This window comes from Oryzias latipes, chromosome 24, assembly GCF_053564925.1.
Source record: "Oryzias latipes strain Hd-rR chromosome 24, Olatipes_Hd-rR_3.1".
In the NCBI taxonomy this organism is placed as follows: domain Eukaryota; kingdom Metazoa; phylum Chordata; class Actinopteri; order Beloniformes; family Adrianichthyidae; genus Oryzias; species Oryzias latipes.
The window spans coordinates 18542672-18558722 of NC_136260.1; the positions used below are offsets into that span (position 1 = coordinate 18542672).

The 16051-nt window shown below is 40.5% G+C and overlaps 2 protein-coding genes across 2 annotated transcripts; one reads left to right on the plus strand and one right to left on the minus strand.

Annotated features, from left to right (window-relative positions):
- The first annotated feature begins 1549 nt into the window (after window positions 1-1549).
- Window positions 1550-10903, plus strand: ttbk2b (tau tubulin kinase 2b). The gene is made up of 15 exons (XM_004083569.5): window positions 1550-1767; window positions 2162-2281; window positions 2369-2516; window positions 3163-3236; window positions 3323-3463; window positions 3583-3687; window positions 3839-3904; window positions 5289-5381; window positions 5461-5586; window positions 5681-5838; window positions 6058-6247; window positions 6478-6692; window positions 6773-7238; window positions 8140-8816; window positions 9864-10903. The coding sequence occupies exons 2-15, from the start codon at window positions 2213-2215 to the stop codon at window positions 10207-10209; spliced, it is 2874 nt and encodes a 957-aa protein (XP_004083617.1). The 5' UTR covers window positions 1550-1767; window positions 2162-2212; the 3' UTR covers window positions 10210-10903.
- Window positions 10843-12861, minus strand: churc1 (churchill domain containing 1). The gene is made up of 4 exons (XM_004083447.5): window positions 12603-12861; window positions 12301-12436; window positions 11428-11498; window positions 10843-11344 (listed from the first exon to the last, which is right to left on the minus strand). The coding sequence occupies exons 1-4, from the start codon at window positions 12639-12641 to the stop codon at window positions 11252-11254; spliced, it is 339 nt and encodes a 112-aa protein (XP_004083495.1). The 5' UTR covers window positions 12642-12861; the 3' UTR covers window positions 10843-11251.
- Window positions 12862-16051: the final 3190 nt, after the last annotated feature.

The window sequence follows — 16051 nt, forward strand, 5'->3', positions numbered from 1 at the left end:
ATGCTGATTTGAATCCAAAAGAGCACAGCACCCACTGTCAAGCACGGGGATGGAAGCATCATGCTTTGGGGCTGCTTTTCTACAAGCTGAAAATGATGAACTGGGCCACCCTGGGTGAGATTTGGGATAAAATACAGTTTTGTGGATAAAACTGGGCTGGATCTCCCAGCATGAAAATGATTCCAAACACATTTCTAAAAAGTAACTGCTTTCATGTTTTTTTTGAAAATGAAAAGAGCAATTAACCTATAAGAACTGATGTGTTTTAATGCTATTCAAAAATCTTAAAATAAAGACAATGTTTTTAATCCATTGGTAACCAGCTTGTTGTCTGACTGTCTCTGAGATTTCAGTAACATTTCTGTCATGATGAAGTTTGTTGTATGTATTTGCAAAGCTGAAACCTGTAAGGACCATTTCTAATGAACTCTTGCCGCTCTGCACTTTTCTAACTTCTTCAAAGGCCCAAAGCGCTTCTACAGCCACAGTCCTATTCACACATTCACACACTGATGGCGGCTCGGCACCCGAACACTGGCGCCAACCTTCCACCAGAGGCAAGGTGGGGTTCAGTGTCTACCCCAAGGACACTTCGACACATAGGTGGCCAAGGCAGGAATCGAACCTGCAGTGTTCCAATCAGAGGTCGACCGCCCTATCACTGCACCACGGTCGCCTATCAAAACAAATTGACCTCTACCATTTTATCATTTTAACATGAATTGAATTTATTATAAGCGATATTGGAAAATACCATTTGGATTGAGGTATGGTAGTTTTATTTTACTATACCGTAAAAAACGAAGGACCATCACACATTTGGATGGCAGAAAGAATGATCAAGCCATTATTCCAGTCCAATGTCTGGAAACGCTTTTAATTTAACAAAGACATGTGACCATACAGTGTGGTAAAATGTTCTAATAATGTTCCGTTTGTAATATTAAAAAAAAAAGATTTATCAATTATTGAAGATGGTTAAAATGATTGCTTTCTAACTGTATTAATTCACTTGCTCCAAAAAGTCATGATTTGTTATATTTATTTTCTGATAGTGTTATTTTTAATCATACACATGATTTTTCTAATGAAAATTATCTGAATATATTTTAGATAACTGATCTGTATGAAATCATGTAGTCATGTAATCATGAGTGTTACAAAATGGTTACAGTAGAACAGGGGTGGGATTATGTAAATACGCTTCCTTCCACTCCCTTTCAAGCAATCTTTGATTTAATATCTAATTATGTCTATGAAGACTCTCATTCATCCAGGTTGGTTCCATTGTAGTAGGTTTATGGGATGTCATCTGGACTTGGTTTTTAAAGTTAGAAGTTGGTCAGATTTTCTGAGAACGTTTAAAGCTAGTTCTGATCCGTCTGTAGGAATACTCAGACTCCAGATGACCGCAGATGAACTGTTGTTGCTTTATAATAACATATTTTAGTTTGAATGTACTGCTGCTCTGCGCTGCAGTCTGTGGGCGGGGCTCTCTTCGTGTTGCAGGTACTCCGCCACGCCTCCTGGATGCGGGAATCTGTTGACCAATCAGAACACACAGACTTCGTGACGTCATGATCACAGCAGCGCAGGGATATCGTTCCCATCCATTAGCGGCTAAATGGCTAAGGATCGCTAACGCCAGCTATGATTCATCTTTTAGCTCTTTATAAAAATGAAGACTGTTTCGTAACAGAAAAAATGTTTGGATCAAAGCAAAGCGGAAGCAAGGAGAGTGTTGGTTTATATCGTTAAGGAAGCGAGGTAGGAGATCGGGAGGGATTTCCTTCCAGAGTTATCCATTTGGAAACATGCTAATTAGCTTAACGGTACCACAAGGAGTCGCCTTAGTACTTAAAACGACCATACATATGTTGTTGTTTTACCTAAAAAAATACGATTTTATTAACTTAAACAAGGCCAATAATTAACAATAGACGGTTTTAAATATTTAGTAGTTTTGTTCACAATCAGACAAGCTAAACGATGCTAACACACTGGCAGCTTATAAACTAGATCTGCATCATCTTTACATGTATGTGTTGTTAGGTTGTGGTTAAACAAAAGCTAATCGACACTTTTTCTTGTGCTCCATCTTCAGATCTGTAAATAAATCACGTCCACTGATGTCTAAAATGTAGGATCTGCTTTCTTCCAGGGATGTGTTTGTCAAACTGATGCCAGGCTGTAGGTGGCACCAGTCAGGATCATGAATGGAGGTGTGGACCACACAGATATCCTGACCGTGGGAGATGTGGTCAGGGACAGGTGGAAAGTGGTACGTTTTCTTCCGCAGGAGTCTGTTTACTAAGGGGGGGGGGGGGGGGGGGGGGAAAGAAGTCCTAATACCTTAATCTGATTTCAGATCAGGAAGATAGGCGGGGGCGGCTTTGGGGAGATCTATGAAGTTCTGGACCAGTTGAGTCAGGCCACTGTGGCACTGAAGGTTGAGTCCGCTCAGCAGCCCAAGCAGGTGCTGAAGATGGAGGTGGCTGTGCTGAAGAAGCTTCAGGGTGAGTGATGGTGCTCCTGACTGTGGGAGGGGAGCTGCCTTTTTGTCATTACCTTGTAATTCTTTTACCACCTTATATGTTGATTCGGTAGCTTAACCAAAAATAAGTCCTTAGCAATGCTGATATGTTTCTTTTTGCACTTAAACTAGCAGCAGCTGTCATTATAGTTGCTGCATTTTTGCTCTTTTCCCATTTAAACAGAGACAACTATAGATGTTTAATTTAATTCAGTCATTTTATTTAATTTAACTATAAACATTTTATTATGTAAACTGTAAGCACTGATGCTATCTTACACATTTAGCAAGCTAAAAGATGGTGGTATTAAAGTGTGAAGGTTATAGTAGGCAGCTAAAGTCTTAACATCATATTCCACTCAGTTTTGAATCTATTTTCAAAATGTTCAGTGTTCTTTTAATTATCTTTATGCAATTCTTAGGCTAAATCAGAAATATGCCACAAAACCATGTTTAAAAACACAATTTTTATCAGACATTTACTTTAAAAAGTAAATGTTTGAACTCTGTCAGCTAAATATAGAATCATTTCGCTTTTATCTCTCATAATCAATGTTTGCTTGGAGATAATTTATAACTTGCATATTGATTGAAGTTTGTAAAAATTAATATGAATATAATCTTTTTAGGCAAAAACCATGTGTGTCGCTTTGTGGGTTGTGGCAGGAATGATCGCTTCAACTACGTGGTGATGGAGCTGCAGGTAATTTCTATTTCTACCAGTCATGCTTATAATGTTGCTGCTCCACTTCACACATGTGACAAACACCACTCATTTGCTGCGTTAAGGGGAGGAATCTGGCAGACCTGCGCAGAACTATGAGCCGGGGCACGTTTTCCGTCTCCACAACGTTGAGACTTGGCAAGCAGATTTTAGAAGCCATTGAAAGCATCCATTCTGTTGGTTTTCTGCACCGTGACATCAAACCAGTAAGAAGCTGTTTGTCCTTTGGGTGTGTGTGTGTGTGTGTGTGTGTGTGTGTGTGTGTGTGATGAACCAAAAATAAAATTTGACTACATCAAACTAAAACTGTTTATTTTAAATGCAGTCGAACTTTGCCATGGGAAGACTTGCCAGTACCTGCAGATGCTGCTATATGCTCGACTTTGGTTTGGCTCGTCAGTTTACCAACTCAAATCAGGAAGTCCGACCAGTAAGTGCTTTAACTTAATCGACTTTTTAAATTAGGTTCAAAATACTTCCAAAAATTAGTTTGTAGTGGTTTTTATTTAACATTGTAAGCCAATTTAACCAAACGGTTCAACTTCCTGTGTTTTGACAGCAGTTCTTGCGCTCTCTTTCAGCCTCGTCCGGTTGCAGGTTTCAGAGGAACTGTGCGATACGCTTCAATCAACGCTCACAAGAACAAGGTGGACTCTTGATCATTGCACATGTTGAAAGTTTAAATTTCTCTTTGATAACACTAAACCACAGTGTGTGTCTTGTGGCATGTCTGTCTTTGCCTTTTGCAGTGGTTTATTGCAGGAGTTCCGATCTAAAAATAACCCACAATAGGCAAAAATCAGCAAAATAGTCAGCTTTTCTTTTTAAAAATTATAATTATAGATGTTGTAAGGCTGTAAAAACACCTACTACACACTTTGTACACTTTTTTCATATGGACATGAACATTTTCACACTTACCCCTCATTTAAACTCTAAGTGTAAAGACCCACTCTGATAAAAATTGTGTCTTTGGTGTTTTTAACATGTTCTTGTGACATTTTTCCAATGATGGAGGACATATATAAAGAAACTTGAACTTAAAATTGCATTTCTGAATTTTTTTTAATTCAAATTGTAGTGAAGCAAGAGCAGCAAAAGAGCTTAGTTGTGATATAGAAAATACATTTGGAGGGCTTAAAGCTCCCTGCTCCGCTTCATTCTGAAGCATCCATAGGCGACTAGATCCAAGTGCGTCTGTTTTCCTCCTCTGAGCTGGAATTTGGCTCGAAACTGATGTTAACGGCTGTGAATTTGGACAAGTTCTATCCTTTAGATAATTCCAGCCGTTACATCGGTGAATGTCTTGTCGCCTAGCAACCGTGACTCCCGAACAGAGAAGAGTAGTGAACCAGGCATGGAGCTCAAAATTTTCCTGGCTTATTTGATCCAATTTTTAATCTTGGAGGTGTAATTATAAAAGATGAAATTATCTCCAACCTGGGTCCCGCTTCACAGTCCGCCATTGTTTTTCCAAATCTCCGGGTTCGGCTGCAATGCATCTTGGGATATGTATAGCATAGAAGGATACACCAGACCAATCCTTGCAATCGAGGAAAGGAAGGCCGTATTCGTTGGCCGCATTTGAAGGATTCGTTGAATTTGGACAGCGCTGGGATGTGAGCAGCCTTCAAATGCTGCCCAGGAGGAAAGCAGCCCTACAATCTGGACACAGTATGATTAGACTGGGACTCTAAACTTTTGTAAAAGTCACACAGCTTGTGATCAAAGATCTGAACACATTCTGTGCAAGAAACCCAGCACGGAGGAGATTGATTGACAATGCCCTACAGCCAACCAGGACGCACAATGCCTTGTAAGAAAAAAGCAAAATTGCACCAAAAAATTGACAAAAATGACAAAACTTCATTGCTGCAAAAGATGAAAGGTATTATAGCGATGGACTACTGTACATCTATATATTTACATCAGCAAAACCCCTTCGTCTGCTGCGATGCAGTTTCTTTTTCTTTTCTGCAGTTTGTCATAAATCCCCGCTCTTTTTCTGACGTTTCCTTATTTGTGTTGCAGGAAATGGGTCGTCATGACGACCTCTGGTCTCTCTTCTACATGCTAGTTGAGTTCATGGTCGGGCAGCTTCCCTGGAGGAAAATAAAGGATAAGGTGTGTTGACTGTGTAACTATAGGTGCTGTCACGCATGAACGCCGATCATCCACTCACTTTAGCGTGTTCTCGTTTTAGGAGCAAGTAGGAAATCTTAAAGAAACGTACGACCATCGTCTCATGCTGAAGCACCTCCCCTCAGAGTTTAGTACGTTCCTGGATCACATTATGACCTTGGACTACTTCACCAAGCCTGACTATCAGGTTGTCTATCTTTTGTTTTGATTGTTTTGCATACTCTGTGATTTTTCTCTGGCTGTCAGATGCTGATGCATGCTTTTTTTTTCTACCCCCCCAGCTCCTGACGTCAATGTTTGACAGTGCCATGAAGAGCCACAATGTGCTGGAGAATGACCCCTATGACTGGGAGAAATGTGACTCGGAGGATGTGCTGACCATCACTGCCGCAGCGAACACTGCTCAGCAGCTCACTCGCCTCACACCGGCTTACCTCGGGTACTTAAGGCTAAGAATATTCTATTACCATTGACGCTTTCGAGCTGCTGCAGCTGCGCCTCTGCTCTCAAGACTTCCTACTCTTTTGGAACTGAAACCCAGTGTGCAAGAAACTACAGCTAAAAATCTGCACAGTCAGAGATCCCCGGCAAAACTTGGCTCTAAATTGTGTTGTGGAAATGAGCTGCAGGGGTCACCTTCCTTGCTTCCTCCCCACAGCATGGCCAACGCTTCAGTGCTGCCAGGAGAGCTGCAGCGGGAGAACACAGAGGATGTCCTTCAAGGGGAGCGCCTCAGTGATGCCGACAACTGCCTCCCCATCCCTACACCGACAGCCCCTGGTGGAGATGTGTGGGAGGAGATGGACCGCAACCGAAACCATAAACGTGCCCAGCCCATGATCAGGAAGGTGGGGAGGGCACTTTACTGTAAAAGCTCAGCAATACATTACTATGAATTCAGTCATAAATATAACATGAGGATTACGTTCTGTTAGCTTTGAAAAACAATGACTCTGCTGCTCCGCAAGAGAATTCTGGAATTCTTTTGTGCTTGGAAGGAAAAGTTGTTTTGTCATGCAACATAAAGCCGTATTATTTTTGCCTCAAGTTTTGTTGTTTGTCTGTTTCACTCATACAGGTGGTGAGTGAAGATGAACACAGTCAAAATCAGGGGAACCAGAGTCCCAACACCGGCTCCATGCAGAGTTCACCCAGACGAGTCCGATCAGAAACGATGTTCTTAGACAGAGCTGCTCCGCTGCTCCGGAGGATGAGGCACAGCCAGAGCTTGGCGTTCGAGAAGAGGCTCGCCCCCGAACCCAAACCCACCATCGAACGCTTCCTTGAGGCCTAGTTAGTGCTTAAAAAAATTCCAATCAACCAAAGCTAAACTGTGAAGCAAAGAAGTGGATTAATTGTTTAATTTATTTCAGTCTAGGAAAACAGCGTCCAGTCCTTCCCTGTGTTGGGGAGAAGTCCATTCCTGAGAAAGAAAATGGGATGCACACCCCTTCCTCCAATCAGGAGCATTCTGGGACACCCACGGTTGATCCAGAGGAGGGTGCAGCCAGCAGCGGCTTTGTCGCCGTGACCGCCAGCCCCGTGCCACAGGAGGGAGACTCTCAGGAGTGGGTGATGCTGGAGCTCGAGCAAGGCAGTGGCTCCGCAGGAAGCAAGCCCCCCGCAGATGTGAAGCACGAGGACAAGCGTGGGACCCACATCCCTGTTGAAGCTCAAAAGTCAGAGCCGCATGATGAGAAGACCAGTCCTGCAGCTCCCAGCAGCCCCGTCCTGTCACAGATGGCCATGCCCGGCACGTGGTTACTGGGTCACCGGAGGCTGCCAGGAATGCTGGGACAAATGCCCTCAGTGGTGATGGGAAGACCCCCGATGGAGCAGGTAGGGGGTAACAAGGTTCTGTTGTTTCAATGTCAACATTGTTAAAAAAAAAAAAACTCTCTAAATTCAAGATTAAATATTCATGGTTTCTTAATTCTAGATATTTTTAAGTAGATTAGTTTGTAGAGTTTCAGACAAGTTTGATAACATTATCTTATTTTTGGGGGAAATATCTGGCACTTCAAGATTAAAAATAAAAAGTTTTTGCTGTAAAGCCTAAAAAGCAACAACCCAATAACAGCTGTTGTTAGAATATCTAAAACAACACGAAAAAAAGAACAAATCCAGTAACTTAGACACCCTTTTGTCACTTTTTTTGTTGCCAATTATTGCTTCTTTCAGTTTTACTGAATCTATTATATTAAAGTCCCACACAGATCATCTTTTGATCTATTTTAAAAGTGTTCTTAGTGGTCTTTTAATAATGATTATTCCATTTTAAAATGAAAAAACCTGTTGTGTTTTTTTTAGGAAATAGTTTCTGCAGAGCAACAGTTGTTCATTAGAAATTCACCTAGCTGGGGGGCTGTACTGTTGATGCAGAACAACACCGTCCCCCATTCCCATCATCCATAAGCGAGCTATCGATTTAGATGCTCTCCTGCTAGCTTACAGCCCCTCACAACCCAGGTTCCCGCTCAGAGGAGGAAAACAAAGACGTTCATGGATCTACACAGCATTTTTTTTCCATGTGCTTCTGATTTATAAGGATTTGAGTAAATGCAAATTTGGAGCCTAATTTTCTTTATCTATGTCCTCCGACACCAGAAAAATGCCACAAAAACATGTTAAAAACCCTAATAAAAACACAATTTTCATCAAAGTAGGTCTTTAAATCGTGATCTTTTTAGGATCTACTGTCATTTCTTTTACTAATCTAACCTGCATTTGTGCCCCACAGTCACCAGTTCTGAAAAACGATGGCGTTGCCTTGGAAGAAACATCCGTTCAATTGGAGGAACTTGCAGAAGAAGGCTTAAAGAATGGGGGCCACTTGGATTCAGCTGCAGCATTAAGCCCAGCTAAGGCCATTGCAGCCCACCTGACTAAAGATCGAGACCCTGAGAGTGACTCTGGTCTGCCGGACCGCTCCTCTGAACCGAATCAGCAGTTGCAGGCTGACACGGTCGGAGGCGCTGTGGAGAGCACAGTCACCGTCTCCTCTTCTCCTCCTCCAGCTCTGCTTAGACAAAAAGATTCTCCCTCTTCCCCGAGACTCAGTCGAATCCCAGTAAGAGACCCCAGCAACCCCTTGGACTCTCCAAGCAGGGACCTGAACCTGGAGAAGCGACACCGCTGGAGCAGCCCGGTCCCCGGCTCCCCTACGCACTCCCCCTCGCCCTCTCTGTCCTGCGATAACCTGCCCTGCGCTTTGCCAAGAGACAGACTTTCCTACGAAAGAGGCTCTCGGTCGGATTGCGTGGGAGAAGATCCCCTTTCTTTGTCGTCTTCTTCAGGGAGTAAAAGTAAAATCCCTCGTCCTGTAAGCGCTTCGTTTCTACCGGAGCAGCTCAACAGCAGATTTCTGCCTCGACCGCCTCCTGGAAAACCCCCCATCCGTCCTTGTGTTGATAGCAGGTATGAAGTATGATTTTTTTTTTTTTGTTTGTTTTGGGCAAGGTTTTCACCACTGCCACATGCTCAAAACACACACAAAAATGTACATGCACCAAGTACCTGGTGAAAATGAGTTTTGAGCACAGTGAACGACCCGACGATGACATCACAGCGTCAAAAAAAATCAATGAGGCCAAACTCTCTTATGTTGTTCAAAAAAAAAATCCACTCACAAAACCAGAACACAGGTCGGGGAAATCCTAAGAAAGTTTTGAAATTATTATAGGATGGCCACAGGACCTTTGGCATTTCACACATATGCTACCAGGTGAAGTCTGCAACCACAACGGAAGTTTTGTTTACCGCCATCTTGAATTTTCCATAAAGATCCCCTTTATATACCTTCTACAAATGTCAACTCCTCCTGGGGATTTCAAACGATGCTTGAGGAGTCATCTCATAACTCCTCAAGCATCGTTGGGAAGCTACTTACGAAAAAAATGTTGGATTTGGAAGTTGAAGATCTCAAACGGTGTTAGTGTGGCGAGCTCACAAAGTGGTGTTCCCTTTGCTCACACAGTTTTACTGGATTATTGTGATAATGTAATACATGGCTCCCTTGCACAAGCTAAACGAAACGAAATGACCTACAGTAATGAACATTTTAGGAATGTGGGTATGGTTAACAAAACAAAAAAAACTCTGTTGCTAAGGAAACCCAAAAGTTTACTTTTGCTGATTCTTGACCAAAACATAAAATGGTTGCTATGGAGATATAACCAACAGAAAAGACGCAGTTTAATAAAGGGGTTTTGTTTCTATATGCATTGGTCGCGTCTGACCAGGGTGGCTGGGGAAGAGGGTGGAGTAGCAGCCGCTCAGACAGTGAGGCTGGGTCAAAAGGGGGCGAGTACTGCCAGCGCGTCATACAATGCTGCCCATGGCTTTAATTTAAATTCTTATTAGTCTATTGTTTGTGTTTTGAAAATGTGAAACATTTAAAAAGACAAAATTGCTTCCACAGGATCCAACGTGACAAAAATGTCTCACTGGTTTGTTTTCTCGCAGGCGACGGCGCTTAAGGGTTCGTGCCAGCAGCACCAGCGATGCAGACTTCTTGGCCAGCCTGACCCAGCTCATGCAGGATCGTGGAGGATTGCTCCTCAGCCCCCCACATCGCCTTCGCAGCTCCTCATCCTCACTTCAGCGCTCGCTAAGCTCCTCCCCTTCGCGACAGGAGCTCCGGGAAGGCGGGGCGCTGCCGGGACGCTGCCATTCCCCATCCAGCCTCTCGGGCTCCCCGCCCCCGAGGCAAGCTGACCCGCAGGACCGGGCGGCAGGACCGGGTCTTTGGGGTCGCGGTTCCAGAGGACGGGGGCTACTGTGTGAGGGTAAAGGCAAAGTGACCCGATGACTGTATTTACCTCCGGCTGACCGATCTGGACAACTGTAGAGACACGGCTTCACTTCCAGTCCCTGACAGCATGTGTACATGTATTTACTCAAGGGAATGTACTGTATGTAATTTAAAATGTATGATAAAACGAGTTTATTTATTTATGGGTTCGTTGGATGTTGGGAGGAAAGTCCTAAGATTGCCAACTCCGTTTACTCCCCCGTTAAAACTCCAGAAAAGCCTGATATAAGACCAAAAGGATTTAATACTTTGTGGGATTTAAAAACCATACTAACTGTAGATATGTAACATCAGAAAAGTAGTAATCAGTAAATATAAAAACCATTTACTCACATCACAAGCTAAACTGTAGAGAAAAAAAGAAACACCACATGCCTGATTCAGCATATAAAATACAGAGCAGGAGCCTGTACTCCTGCATCAACCTTACTTTTATCAACTATTGTTGTATTAGCAATGAGCTGCTCATTTTGGCAAAAATCTGTGTGTTATTGTGCTTTTACTTTGCTAATAAATGTATTGCAGCTAGCATATTAGAATGTACATTGCAAGTGCACTCGTTTAGGTATTGTACATTTGCATGAATATTATTGCAAATATTTTTTTAAATTATTTATTGGTACAATCAGCTGAAACATCTGTATTTTTATTGAATTGCTTATCAAAATACATTGCAGCATAGACCAGCAAATACTAGTCTGCTTTGTTCCTCGTTTTCTTTGCGTTTGTCTTTCTGTGATCAAAGCATCACTTTCTTCTGGTCATTTTTTTTTCTCAACTAGTTGCAAAAGACAAAGTTGAAAATCGAGCTTTACAGGTTTATAGGAAGCTAAAGAAAATGTTAACACACACTAATGACAGGAAGAAAAAAGGTTATCTCCGTCCAGATGGGACATTTGTCTTGTGGCATTTCAGTGATCCCTCTTAAAAAAATTATCTGAACTCATAACCGATGTAAAAAAAACATATAGAATAGTCAAAGCCTTAGCCAGCAGTATAAACATGTTGATCTAAAAACTGCAAGTGTGATGCTGGAGGTCTAGAAAAGAGGTGCAGACTGTCTGGGGTCATCTGGTAGAACACTGATGGAGTCCTCTGCTTTTCCACACAGCATGCAGAGCATGGTGTACTCCTGGACAGTATGAAATGCATGTTAAGACAGCAATGGGCACATCTCACAGAACTGTCCTGAAGAGACAAATCCAACATTATTACCTGGTATTCATCAACAACAGAGAAGGTGTACTCATGCCTGGCGATGACATGGTCACAGTTCTTACAAACATCTGGAACGAAAAGAGGACAAAACGCAATGGAGATGATCACAGGTAATAAATTGGATATGGGTGTAAAAACTACTGCACTTTGGAAAAGTATTCACCATCTTGGATGTTTTTCCTCAAACACTTTTAATGTCAAAAGTGAAAACAGATTCTGACAAAGTAATGCCAGTGAAACAAAAATATATAAAGAAATATAGTTGCATAAATAACTTATGCCAAATAGCATGTGGAAGACTCCATGGAGTGGAAGAAGATTCTTTGGTCTGATAAGACCCACATTTAACTTTTCGGCCATAAGACAAAACAACACTGCACGTAATCGAAAACACACCATCCCCATTATGAAGCATGGTGGCGGCAGCATCCTGGTGTGGGGATGTTTCCCAGTAGCAGTCCCTGGAAGGCTTGTAAAGATAGAAAGGTGTATGAATGCTGCAAAATACAAAACCATTTTGGAAGGAAATCATTTTCAGTCTGCAGGGGAACTAGACAATGATCCAAAGCATACTGCAAAAACTAGACAGGAATTGTTTTTTCACAATACATTTTTGTGTGAAAAAGATGGTAAAACATCCAAGGAGGTGAATACCTTTGCAAGCCACTGGTATATTGCATTAGACAGAGACTCATTTAAAATGTTTGGATAAAAGTCCATTAATTCGAGATTCTCCAACACCAACAGATGGGGATTTTTCTCAAAGCAAATATGACTGCAGTTCATTCATACACAGGTGATGGTGATCCTGTCTACATGACAAAAGCTCTGATTTTATGTCAAAGTTGGAACACAAAAGGAGACACTAACGATCGTATGTCACTATCTCCTCTCCATCATCATCCTCGGTGGATTTGTTGTTGATGAGCACGAAGTCCCTCTTGTGGCAGTTAGCACAGCCCAGATAGTTCATCAGATACGAGCCATTCTCCAAACAAGTGTTACCCTGTAGTGAAAATAAAATACACTAATTTATTTCCGAGCACGATGATTCATTAACTCGTTTCAGCAAAGCTGGAAGCGGAGAATATCGTTAAAGAACGCTATTTATTGAGCTTAAATGTTGCATATTTGCTGAAATAATTGGTAAGGCTTAAATAGTAACAACCTACCCGGTCTGGATATTCCTTTTGCACGCAACCGTTGCACATTTTAGTATAAAATTTCACAAAAACAACAAATTAAATGGTAAAACTCTGTAGTAGCGAACTCATGCAGTTTAACGCAAAACTCCTCTTCCGTCAAAAACGGGATGTGACTGTGCAGATCTAAAGAATACACAACGGACCGCGTATGTTTCAAGTTCACATCTTGTTCGATCGCTATGTTTTGTAAATCTGCACTGTGCAGCTAAACGTCCTGTGTCGTGCCAAAAAGAAAAGTGTTGCCGGAAATTGGTTTGTCTGTGCGGAATTGTATTGTTTTGCGACGTTGGTATTTGCTATGTATTTATATGTAAATATAGTTATGTGAGAAAAACAAAGATTATTATACAATATTATTTAGTGAGGTAGATTATAAGATTATTTATTTTCATCTTGAACACATTTAAAGTGACAAGGCAATTGTAACTGTAAGCTTGTAAAAGTCTATTATTACTTAAAGTTTCATAATTTGTTTGAAATCACGTTAAAGGGAAAAACTTGACAGAGTTGGCGTACCTCCCATGACTGTCAAACTTTTTTGTGCCCATTGCTCTGATGTGGTGGTCTGCAGCACGGGGGCACCTCAAGGGACTGTGCTCTCCCCATTCCTGTTTACCCTGTACACATCAGACTTCACCTACAACTCCCACCACTGTCATCTGCAGAAGTTCTCAGATGACAGTGCCATTGTGGGCTGTGTATCAGGGGGGGACGAGCAGGAGTACAGGGGGGGGGGTCATCTCTGACTTTGTGGGCTGGTGTGAAGTTAACCACCTGCTGCTTAACACCAGCAAGACAAAGGAGCTGATACTGGACTTCAAGAGGTCCTCACCATCACAGTCACCGGTGAACATCCAGGGTTCAGACATTGAGGTCGTGGACACATTTAAATATCTGGGTGTTCACCTGAACAACAGACTTGACTGGTCCAACAACACGGATGCTCTGTACAGGAGGGGCCAGAGTCGCCTTCACCTGCTGAGGAGACTGAGGTCCTTTGGCGTGTGCAGACAGCTGCTGAGGACCTTTTACGACACTGTGGTGGCCTCAGTGGTCCTTTATGGAATTGTGTGCTGGGCGGGGGGCAGTGCAGGCAGAGACTTGAAGAGGCTTAACAAACTGGTTAGGAGGGCCGGCTCTGTCCTGGGCTGCACACTTGAGTCCATCGAGGAGGTGGCGGACAGGAGGATGTTAGCTAAGCTGACATCCATCATGGATAACCCCTCCCACCCCCTGCACAAAACTGTAGAGGCGCTGACCAGCTCCTTCAGCACAAGACTGTTGCACCCTCAGTGTAAGAAGGAGCGCTACCGCAGGTCATTCCTCCCCACAGCCATCAGACTGTACAACACCGTGTCAAAGTGACACTCCACGGTCCCAGGGGTGTTTTTCTGTTTAGTCATTGATTCATTTACTTTTGCTGTAGTTGTTGTTTTTCAATTTTAAATTGTTTTTTGTTCCTGAACAGTTGTTTGTTTTTGTTTTTGGTGTGAACTTCATTAGTTATTTCTGTATTTTGAAAAAATTTGTAATGTTTTTTTACAGTTTACATGTTTTGCAGACCGCATGTTTTTTTACACTTTTGCAGCTGTATTTATTTAATATTTATTTCTTTATTTAATAAGAATCTCATTTTTGATAATAATTTGTCATAATAATTTTAGTAATATTTTTAATTATCTAATATAAATGTAATTTGTGATGTCCTTTATTGATGTTATATTATATAGATTATTTCTGAATGTCGTGTTGCTGCCACAGATAAATGAAATTTCCCCATTGTGGGATTAATAAAGTCATCTATCTATCTATCTATCTATCTATCTATCTATCTATCTATCTATCTATCTATCTATCTATCTATCTATCTATCTATCTATCTATCTATCTATCTATCTATCTATCTATCTATCTATCTATCTATCTATCTATCTATCTATCTATCTATCTATCTATCTATCTATCTATCTATCTATCTATCTATCTATCTATCTATCTATCTTTTATTTTAGACAGTTATTACACTATATTTCCTAAATATAATTAACTTTGAGATTCAATTTAATGTGATTTACTGTTTCATATATTTCTTTTATTAGTTTGAGTCATTTAAGACCATGCAATTATGATCATTTTTGCCTTGCAGCGAGAAACACAACAAACTGAACCAAAAAGTAGCTTAATATATAAAGAGAAAGGTTTAGTGATAGAAGATTTAGATAAACTAGTGCTTCAGTTAATTTTAGGAGCAAATCCTTTTAATAAACCTCACTAAAAATTAGCAAAAAATACTTTTGCATCATGATTCGTTTTATTTAAACTTTTTAATTGGATGGTTTCTGTGTTACTCAGTTTTTATTTTGTCAGCACTTTGCTGTGGGAATGATCATCAAACCTTATAAAACATTGGTGGTTTATATATTTGTTAGGTATATAAGGAAGTTCCAGCCTGCTAAAGGCATTACATGCTCATAAATGCTTATTTTACCTTACATTCCCTCAGACGATAACAACCAAAATGTGATATACTGTTAGGTGATGTGATAATAAATAAGCTTAATTACAGACTCAAGGTCCATTTGCAGAACATATAAAAGACAAGGATAAAAATAAAACACTCAAACAAGTACAAGTATAAGAACAATGACATAAAAAGTATTTTAAAAAAAAAACAATGTCATAAAAGTATAAAAAAACAATGACATAGGAATATAAAAACAATTACATAAAAGAACAAGAACAGTAAAACAACCAATTATGATGAACTTATCATGAAAAAGACTAAAACTGCTGACTTAAAAAAATAGCTTGAATGATGACATTCAAGCTATTGAAAAAATATCTTACTCTTCTTTATTTTTAAGCAACTTTCATTTCAACTGTTTTGTAACCAAGTTATTCAGCTTCTTAATTAAATACCTTCTTTGACATACAGTTTTACACACTTGTGATTTGTATGTTATTCGGAAGCTCTAATGCAAAAAAGAAGAAAAAAAAAGCTTAAAATCCTTCAAAATGTTGTGTTCTCTATAAATGATAAAAAGTATAAAAAACATTTCAGCTATAAGAATTTTTCAAACATTTAAACACTTTTTCTTTAACTTGAACTCCGTTTGTAAAATATTCTTGTGGTTTTATGTAAAATATTATGCATAAATGCATCAGGTTATTGATTTAGGGAAAAGAAAAACTATTTTTCCCCTTTGTCCTTTATTTTAAAATTAAAAGGATTTTTTTTTAATGCAGTGCTCTTAGATTTTTTTACCTCTTGTTTGCGACCATCATATTTTAATTAAAAAGAATTAATGAAAAGAAATATTCAGCAAACTCAACAGAAGAGTTTAAATTTCCACCAGAATTGAAGAAAAAAACAAATTGATCAAAAGGTACTGTATTATTTTATGTAAGTAATTTCG